Raw genomic sequence first — 10,540 nt, 5'->3', positions numbered from 1 at the left:
TATATCTGTGCGAATCGGGATTTTCAGCACTTGTAACAATGAAAACAAAAAAAGTCTAAATCGATTAGACGTCCAAGATGACATGCGTGTTGCCTTGTCAAATACCACACCAGTTTAATGTTCTTATTCAAGATAAACAACAGTCTTCACACTGATGTGTCCTTAAAAATAAAATTTAACTTCAACTTTCCTATATTTTAAATGTATTGTATTAATATTCAATGTGTTAAGAAAGGAACACATATATTACTGTATAATGTTTTTTTTTTAATTTTGGTAACTATTTCATTAAACTGTTTTTTTCGTAATTTTATTTTATGCATTTTAAAACATTCTGAGAAGGGGTCCATGGCATTCACCTTACTGGAAAAAGGGGTCCGTGGAACTAGGAAAGTTAAGAACCCCTGCTCTACTGTCAGCCCTGTTATGTCATCTGATTCATGGGTGATGATGAGGTCTAGGCTATTCTTTTCTCTAGTACTTTCCCTGACATATTGATACAAATAACAGTCATCTAGTTGATTTAAAAATTTTGTTCCCCATGTCGAGTTTCCTTCACATTTACTCCAATCAATTAGAGGCAAATTGAAATCACTCATAATAAGACATTGACGCTTACTTGCCCATTCCATTTGAATGTAGAGGCTTTCGTCATAATCTTCACAATCGCCTGGTCTGTAGATTACTCCTACTCGCATTATACCTTTGTTTCCAACTATTTCACACCATACAGATTCTATACTGGTACGTGAAACGTCTGAATCCGGGAAAGCTAACGTTGCACTCAGGCTGCTTCTGATAAGAAGCATTACCCCACCACCCCTTCTATCTACCCTATCCTTCCTAAATACATTATACAAGCCGTACTGAAACTCATCATCCATTTTCGGGTGAGCCCTATTATGTCCGCGTTACTTGTTTTAACCAGCTGTTCGAATTCGCTCATTTTATTGACGACACTTCTAACATTACTATATAAACAATTAAGACTTACTGTTCTTGTATATTTAACTACCCTAACACAACCCTTGAAGTTTTTTAGGCTCTTCCCTGGCATTAGCTACCCGCTCACTTGAAACGTTTCTGCCCCCAGAACATCTAGATAATATGTCCAGTTGGGGGTAACAGATAAGAACTCTTGAGGTATGTGGAAGACATACCTCATGATAATATTTGACCAATATTATCAGATAAATGCGTGTCAGTATTAGCCACATCCCCCCTAACTAGCAGTTTCCCTTCAATAATACTGGCAAAAACTTTTGCACCACCTTTGTTTAAGTGTATCCCGTCTCTACAAAACAAATTCCTTCTACCTACAAGTGTGGGCCATGCTGATAGAAATATTCTCCCTAAAACCTTGCAGAATCCTTCAAGTCTTGAATTAATCCATATAATCCCACCTATCGTCTCTGGGCAGAATTGCAGACACATAGACATTGTGGGCTAGCCCGCGACATTTCCTCAGCATGGTCCATTTTTTTTAACAAATCGTCAGGTCGTGTACGTTGAATGTCATTAGTCCCCACATGAATAATAATATCCTCTTACCCCCCTTAAAATCTGACAATCTGTTGGTGACATCGTTAATAGTTGCTCCCGGGAGACATACCCTGGCTCTACTCCACCTATCCTTATTACAAAAAATATTCCCCGTTTCCCTGACAATGGAGTCTCCCAATAAAACAATGTCCCTTTTAACCAGAGTAGTTTGCACTTGGTTTTTCTGTTTTGAGGCCCGAATCGGGTGTGCATCACTTGGTAGATTGTTGGAATATTGAGTCCCTGACGAGCTCCCAGATGCATTATTCTCGAGGGCAAGCACCCATTTTTTCAGTGACTCAAATTGTTCCGGCAGTGCACCAAATTGTAATTTAAGATCAGTGCACTCCTTACATCGATCACAAAAAAAAGAATTCCCAGGTGAGCTATGATTAGTCACCAGGTCGACCTTGGAAAACATTCCACATGTTCCACAACCGATTAAATCGTGACTCACCCGTAAATTGCCGTCGGCTATTTCCGTATGAGTCACGATAACCTGTGACATGTTTAAGGCAGATCTCGTAACTACCATTCTAAAATTAGCCAAATATCAATGAAAATTAACTTTTAAAAATTATATCTATAATATTATAAAAATCAAACTGTTAAAGGAAAACCTATAACAAAATAATCCAACAATACCTAAAAAAATCAAATATTTAAAAGCACTAACCAACAGTAGTCCAATCCACTTAACTGAGGAGCCCTGACGAAGCGCGTCCGCTCACCTTGAATGCCAACACTCGAAAAAAGCTGAAATAATTCATTTATAATTATCTCATATATTGAGATAATTCAGATTTTACAATAACTGAGAGCAAAGTGGAAGAGAAATTGTTGAAGTTAAACATAAGAAAGGCTCCAGAGGTGGATGGGATCTATCCAGTTATATTAAAGGAGGCAGCAAAGGAACTAAGCAAACCCTTAGCTGTAATTATGAGAGCATCCTTGGACTCATGGGAAGTTCCCACGGACTGGAGTTGTGCAAATGTATCTTCAATTCATAAAGGGGAATCAAAGGATGACACAAGTAATTACAGACCAGTTAGTTCAACTGCTGTTCCGGGTAAAATGATGGAGTCACTGGTTAAAGATTTAACGTAGGATCACCTAGACAAGACTGCAGTAATAGTTCAGACACAGCATGGTGGTAAGGGGAAGCCTTGTCTGATCAATTCGATTGGATACTACAATGTGGTCACAAGGGAACTGAATGCAAAAAATAATTTTGATTTCATTTACTTGGATTTCGGGAAAGCTCTTGATACTGCTGCACATGGAAGACTACTGTACTTTAACAAATTGGAGCAGTATGGCATTAAGGGCAAGTTGCTACAATGCATAAAAGGATAGTTGAGTGGGAGAAGACAGAGTGGTAATCAATGAATGCTCCTTTTCATGGACCGTTATTAGTGGAGTCCCACAGGGTTTGGCATTGGGCTCACTGTTGTTTTGTATAGTTATTAATGATATTGATGAAGGTAATCTGGCTTAGTGTTGCAGTTTGCATATGATACAAAGGTTGGCAGAGTTGTTAATGACAGTGTGCTACTGCAAAAGGATCTAGAAAATTTGCGCAGATGGGCTGAGAAGTGGCAACAGAAATTTAACATTGACAAATGCAAAGTACTGCATATGGGTAGAAGTATCCCAGATGAATGTACCGTGTGGTACTACACTTAGGGTGGTAAAAAACGAAAAATACCCGGGAATAATTGTGCACTCAGATATGAAGTTTTCTGAGCAATGCAGATAGGTTGCCAGAGCAGATCATGAGGTTTTGTCAATGATGTACAGCAATTTTGCTAGCAGGGAAAAGTGATTATCGCTTTGTATAAGGCAATGGTGAAGCCATGCCTTGAGTACTGCATACAGGTCTGGAGGCCTCATTTTAGGAAGTATGTAGATTTGCTTGAGGATGTACAGAGAAAGCAATAAGATTGACAAGGGGAATGAAGGAATCCTGTTACGAAGAGAGGCTTAAGTTCTGCAAATTGCAGCAGGTGGAAACTAGGCACCTGAGAGTTGATCTGGGTGAGGTGTTTAAAGCCTTGCATGGGTTGAGCATGCTGAATTCTGATGGGATTCTTCTGCTTGCTCAGATTACGACCCTAAAGGGGCATAAATTCAAATTGAGGAAAGGCAGCTGTAAAACAGATGTTCAGAAATTTTCCCTTAGCTAGCAGGTGGTTAATTGTTGGAACAAATTTCCATGTGTCTTTGTGGAAGTTTATAGCTTAAAAAATTCAAGGAACAGGACAAACGTTTAGAGGGACTGGTTGTGTGAATTTTTTTTTGGCTGATGCTACATACAGTGATGAACCAAAACATTATGAACAGCGAGTCAAAATGCAACTCGAAGCAACTGCAGGTGAACGGGTCGGGACAAGGTATAAAAAACATCTGATACTGATCTCCGTTAATCATTGTTACTCTTGTTCTTCAGATAGGAAAGGCAGCGGACTTAAGCGAGTTTGACAAAGGCCAAATTATAATGGCCATATGACTGGGTCAGAGCATATCTGAAACAGCATGGCTGGTGGTGGGGGTGCTCACGGTCAGCCATGGTTAGTACCTACCGAAAATGGTCCGAGAAGGGGACCATTTTCGGTAGGTACTAACCACGAACCACAGACCAAACCCAGGAACCGCTGGCAAGGTGTAGGATGACTACAGCTCATCGATGCTGAAAGTGAGCGAAGGCTTCCTTGATGGTACGTGGCAACAGAAGAGGGACTGCGGTGAAACTTGCTGGTCATTGGAATGCGGGAGTAATGTGTCGCAACGCACAGTACACAGAACCCTGCTGAAAATGGGGCTGCGTAACAGCAGGCCATCGAGTGTCCATGCTAACCACAGTTCACTGACAATAGTGCCTTGCAATGGGTACACGAGCATTGAAACTGGATGTTGAGTGATTGGAAAAACGTTGTCCGGTCTCGTGAATCACTTTTCCTGTTGCACCATGCAGACATATACGTGCATCGTTTACCTGGGAAAGTGATGGCACCTGGATGCACCATGGGATGAATACAAGCTGGCAGCAGCTCTGTCATGCTTTGGGCGATGTTCTGCTGGGATATCATGGATGCAGCCATTCATGTGCCGCGCACTCTGTCTACCACCTACCTAAACATCATTGCTGACCAGGTATACCCGTTTATAGCAAAGGTCTTCCCCTATGGTGGTACCGTCTTTCAGTAGGATAATGCACCATGCCACACTGTCCAGATTGTTCGAGACTGATTCAAAGAATATGAGGAAGACTTCCGGCCCTGGCCACCAAATTCCCCAGACATCAATCCCATCGAGCATCTGTGGTTTGTGTTGGAACAGCAACTCTGATCTGCGGCTTCTCAACCCGACCTTACAGTAGTTAAAGGATCTGCTGGTTACGTGTTGGTACCAGATTTGACTGCACATGGAGGACCAACATCATATTAGGTAGGTGGTCATAATGTTTTGGCTCATCAGTTTAAGCTTATACACTTGCTTTCCTGCATCACATGCCTCTACTGCTATAATTCCTCTCATTATTTTGACAATTAAAGAAAACTTAAAAAAAAAAAAAATTAAAGATTTATAATTTTCTGTGCAGAAGAAAACCTATTTTAATGATTCATATATAGTCACACATTTTTTTTTGGAATCGTTTTTCAGTCTACTTCAATCCATAAGATTTTAGTAATATGGATGCAGTTGTTAAGGATTTAAATTTAGTTGGAGATCAGGGAATGCAGAAAGATAACTGAAATCCAACTCAGCTTTTCAGTAGGAATGTTTCTAAACAAAATACATAGGTCCTTTTAAGCAGTACAATGAATTCTTCAACTACGAAACTAGTGATGGCCTTTTAATTTCATGAAATTGTTGTTGTCAAACACTTATAGTGGTATTGGATGGTCTAGTGCAGGGGTTGGCAACCTGTTTTGAGTGAAGTTCCATTTTTGATCTAATTTAAAAAAAAAAAAAAGAATCCGATGAGCCACACCTTAAGCTCAAACTGGGAGGGCAGGAGGAGTTTTTTAAGAAATGGAATAGTGGGAAGGTTTTTGTTAATAAATATATATTTTTTGGAATATTATTTATTAATGCTCACAATTTGCAGGCAAACTAAACTGAGCAGTGTTTGTGGCTTGTGCCAAAACTAATGTTATATTCACATCGCCACTCACTGCACGTTGCTCTTGTCATACAATTGCTCTTGTTAACTTTTAGCCCACAAGAGCACATTGCTCTTGTGGGCTAAACGTTAAAGCGCTGCAGTTACATGTTCAAAGAGTGGCATGCAGCAGATTGCCAGCCCCTTGTCTAGTGGTATGGATTTTATTTGAATACACCTGGGATAATGAGTGGCCCCTACCCATGTTTTGCTTTTCTTTTTCTTCATTTGCAGTTGATAAAAACAGATGGGGCATCTTTGGTTGGACATTCTGCAAACACATGCCTTGATTTGGCATGTGTCCACAAGAATGGGTGTTTTGTTTAAAGGCAATGCAGTTATAATCTTTTCAAATAGGATTTAGTTACAAATCAGAAGCTTGCTTCATTGGTAACCTCATCCATACCAAAACCAAAATCTTTTTTTAACTTTTGCTGATAAATATACAGTCCATTCTGCTTGGACATTAACAAACACTAAAACTAGTTTGGAGCTCTTTGGCCATACAGGAACCATGCAGAATTCAAGGAAGGAGAAGAAATGCTTTTCAATGCCACCATCATTGTTTTTTTATCATTTTAATATCTTTGTGTTTTTAAGTCATATAGTTTTAATTTTTACCTCTTTTGCTGTTTAAGGATTTAGTAACCTTGCAAGTATACGAGATAGATGATTGGTTAACATAGGTGTTGATCCTTTTTCTACTTAGTTTTAAACCGTAAGGTATAAAGATGAACCCTCTTGAAATATGTATGGATTTAAAAATATTTTCACACGATATATCAAAATTAACAAATATTTATGTTAATTTTGATATATCGAATTTTATATTTGTATGATCAGAAACATTAGGCTAAATCTTCAGAGAGGAAAGATCCTTGTTAGGATAAACTTAAATTTCGCAAAGTTCCAAAGACTAGTTTTTAATGTATAGTAAGTCCCTGACATACATAAGAGGTATGTCCAAGACTTCTTACGTAAGTAGAATTTTACGTAACTTGGAAATGACTAATAAAATATTGCGATTATATCCCTGATATGCCAAAATTACAAAGACCACATAAAATCCTCGAAGAATGAAGAAAAATAGTTACATATTTTTCAATTAATCAGTTGTATATTTTTTACATAAGTCATATATACAGAAAATAATCATATATTTTTAGTTAGTTCAATTAAAAGCTTTATCTGAGGACAGCAGTGAAGTAGCTGGAGTGGCACATAAGAAAATATTTTTCTAAAGCACATTTCTGGAAGTCATGACCATAAAACAATAATAACAATTTGCACTTTCCGGTTTATTGACTTTTCTGTTACTGCAAGCAATTATAAATGGGTAGTAAACTCGATCTTCTTGCATTTGCGAAAATACCGATAGCTGGAATTGTGTGCATTATTATGTTGAAATGTGTTTTCCCTTTACTGAAATCTTCAATTGTATAAAAAATATAAATAAATTTTCAGAATCTTCTCTTCATTCCTTTTTTTTTTTTTTAAGCTTCGTAAACTTGTTACTCCGAGCAAATCGTGCTGGTTGCAATTTGTGCATTCCGTTAAAAAATGCTTATGCATGCTATTGAAATTTATAAAGAAAAGAGAAGATTATCTTGGAAATAAATGCCTCTTGAAGCATTTCTGAAGATGATTCCTTGTGCAACAAACCAACAAGTGCCGAGCCAATAATGAGTGATCAATGATTGTGCATTTAGTCGATGATGATGTTGAAGAATAAACATTCTTTAACATTTGTAAGTCATAAATAATTTCTCTATTATTATAATTTGCTTGATTTTACAGGCTACGTTTTCATTTATTTGGATAAATCAATCATTGTTTAAACATAAACTAATTAGCTAATTTCATTGTTGATAACATAACCCTTATTTTTAACATTATGTCTAGGGGAAATAAATTCTTGCTTTATGAGTTTTCGCTTTATGAGCGCACGCTAAATCGAGAACTACCTGTAATTAAATCTATTCACAGTTTACTACTTCAACAAGAGATCCTAGTATAAAATTAATGGGTTTTTGGCTACTCTTCTTCTTCTTTTCTTTCTCTCTCTCCCTCTCTATCCCCCCTCCCTCCCTCCCCCACTCAAAAGACTGATAACTGAAGGTATAAAAAAAGTTTCTTTATCAGGAGAGTTAAAAATTAAACAAAAAAAAATTCTCACAGAACCATTTTAAGAAATGTACTTCATTACTACAAAATCTGTTCACAAATTTACTACTTGGACAAGACGTCTCACTGTAAAAAATGAACAGCTCTTTGGGCACTTTTCTTTTTTCACCCTTTTTTTAAAAAGGTTTATCACTGAAGGTAAGTTGGAACTCCCTTCTTCTAATTCCCTAGAATTAAAGTATAAAAAAAATAAGAAACTGTAATATGAGTACCAATTTTATGAATTAAAAACTGCCAGAAATATAGTAAATTGATTTCGGAGGGGGAAGAGACAAGAATGCAGCCAAAAGAAATGACTATTTAAATTATATAAAAACTAACACAGTTCATGGTGGCACAGGGATACATCATGTAATACACTAACATCATGTGTACTAAACTAAGAACTCCAACATAGCCTTTGTCCAGTGCATCAGCCTGATGATATTTTTCCCCTCCCTCAACACTGACCCCATGAACCATTAGCATTCTGGTACTACATGTGGGAGGAAGAGAGAGAGAGAGAGAGAGTGAGAGAGAGAGAGAGAGAGAGAGAGAGAGAGAGAGAGAGAGACATGAAGCTGAAAGAAATGACAATTTAAATTATATGAAAACAGCAAAAACTAACGGTTCATGGTTACACAGGGATACTTTGTGTAATACACTAGCACAGTGTTTCTCTACCCTTTCGTTGTTGCGACACACTTCTAAAGATGGTAATATTTTGTGGCACAGTACAATAACTATTATATATGTGATATACACCAATCAGCCAAAACATTATGACCATCTACCTAATATGATGTTGGTCCTCCCCGTCCATGCCTTGCCGGGTACAAGCCAAAACAGCTTGTACCCAGCAAGGCATGGATGCTACAAGATTTCTAAATTTGTCTTGTGGTATCTGGTACCAACACGTAACAAGCAGATCCTTTTACTCCTATTAGATCCATGGTTGAGACGCCACAGAGTAGAGTTGCTGTTCCAACACAAACCACAGATGCACGATGGAATTGATGCTTGAGGAATTTGGAGGCCAGGAAAATATATGGGATGTATATAAACCTGTAAGTGTTACTCATGTTCCACGAACCAGTCTTGAACAATCTGGGCAATGTGACATACCGCATTATCCTGCTGAAAGACGGCACCGCCAGAGGGGAAGACCGTTGTTGTGCAAGGGTGTACCTAGTCAGGAATTATGTTTAGGTAGGTAATAGATGTAAGAGTGCCCGGCACATGGATGACTGAACTCAGGGTATCCCAGCGGAACAAAGCATGACACCACTTCCACCGGCTTCTTTTTGTCCCACGGTGCATCCAGCTACCATCGCTTCCCCAGGTAAACGACGCACACGTACCCAGCCGTCCATATGGTGCAACAAGAAACGGGATTCATCAGACCAAACAACATTCTTTCAATCACTCAAGGTCCAGTTTTGATGCTTGCGTGCCCATTGTGGGGGGCTGCCGCCAGTTAACCGTGGTTAGCAAGGGCACTCGGATCGGCCTGCAGCTAGGCAGCCGCATTTTCAGCAGGGTTCTATGTACTGTGTGTTGTGACATATTACTCCCACTACCAGAATTCCAATTACTGGCAAGTTGCAGCACAGTCACCCTTCTGTTGCCATGTACCATTCGGGAGAGCCTTCGCTCACCTGGAGCATTGATGAGCCATGATCAGGCAACACCTCGCCGGTGGTTTGTGGCTTTTTCCTCCTCAGTCCACTTTCAGTAGGTACTAACCACGGCTGACTGTGAGCACCCCACCAGTTGTCCTGTTTCAGCGACCCAGTCGTCTGGCCAGTACATTTTGGCATTTGTCAAACTCACTTAAGTCCGCTGCCTGTCCCATCTGAAGAACAAGAGTAACACTGATTAACGGAGCTCAGTATCAGGTATTTTTTTTTTACCGTGTCCCAACCCGTGCCGTAGTTCACCTGCAGTTGCTTCAGTCTGCATAACGATTTGCTGATCATAATGTTTTGGCTCATCGGTTATGTATATATATATATATATATATATATATATATATGGCTTTTCAATGTAACTCTTTAAAATAAAAGTTTAAACTGTCACATAGAAAAGAGGTGAAATGGTTTCGGTGAAAGCAAGATTAATAAATTAGGTATGACAGATGCACCTAAGAGTGCAAAGCAGCATTAAAGCTTACTTAATTTAATTTAATATTAATACAAATTATATACATACATACACACACACACACACACACACACATATATATATATATATACAGTGAAACTTCTCCTAACGGACACCTCTCGTTAACGGACATCTCTCTACAACGGACATTTTCAAATTCCCCAACTCACCTCCATTGGTTTTAACGTGTTTACAGCTTCTGTCTAGCGGACATTCTCTGTAATGGACGCGGACAGGCAATCTGCACTGTTTCGTTTATATTAGCACTTAATTTGATCTCCCCATAACGGACAGCGGACGAGCTCACGGCCCTTTTTCTAGGAACGTTTCTTCCACAAATTGCCTCAATCGTGTGTTTATTTTCTATTTCCGATTCTCTGAATTTTATCAAGGTTTACGTCGCGGCTCTAAACCCTTTTTCAAGAATTTTAAGGCACGTGTAAAACTTCTGATGAATTCGGTGTGTGCAGGGGGGGGGGTTGTCGACCTTTCGTCTTTTGAGTTTGA

At 38.8% G+C, this 10,540-nt stretch overlaps 1 protein-coding gene across 1 annotated transcript in view; it reads right to left on the bottom strand.

Annotated features, from left to right (window-relative positions):
• Window positions 1–7,925: 7,925 nt before the first annotated feature.
• Window positions 7,926–10,540, bottom strand: part of LOC150085746 (ribonuclease H2 subunit A) — a 343,664-nt gene continuing 341,049 nt past the window's right edge. Inside the window, exon 8 of the mRNA XM_090374677.1 lies at window positions 7,926–8,058. Coding sequence (XP_090230803.1) covers window positions 7,926–8,058 — 133 coding nt within the window. The remainder of the gene's footprint in view (window positions 8,059–10,540) is intronic.

This window comes from Mastigoproctus giganteus, chromosome 5 (genome assembly GCF_048544385.1).
Source record: "Mastigoproctus giganteus isolate SK-2022 chromosome 5, ASM4854438v1, whole genome shotgun sequence".
NCBI classification, from domain to species: domain Eukaryota; kingdom Metazoa; phylum Arthropoda; class Arachnida; order Uropygi; family Thelyphonidae; genus Mastigoproctus; species Mastigoproctus giganteus.
Note: the sequence above shows the minus strand (reverse complement) of the source record. Positions and strands in the feature narration are given on the sequence as shown.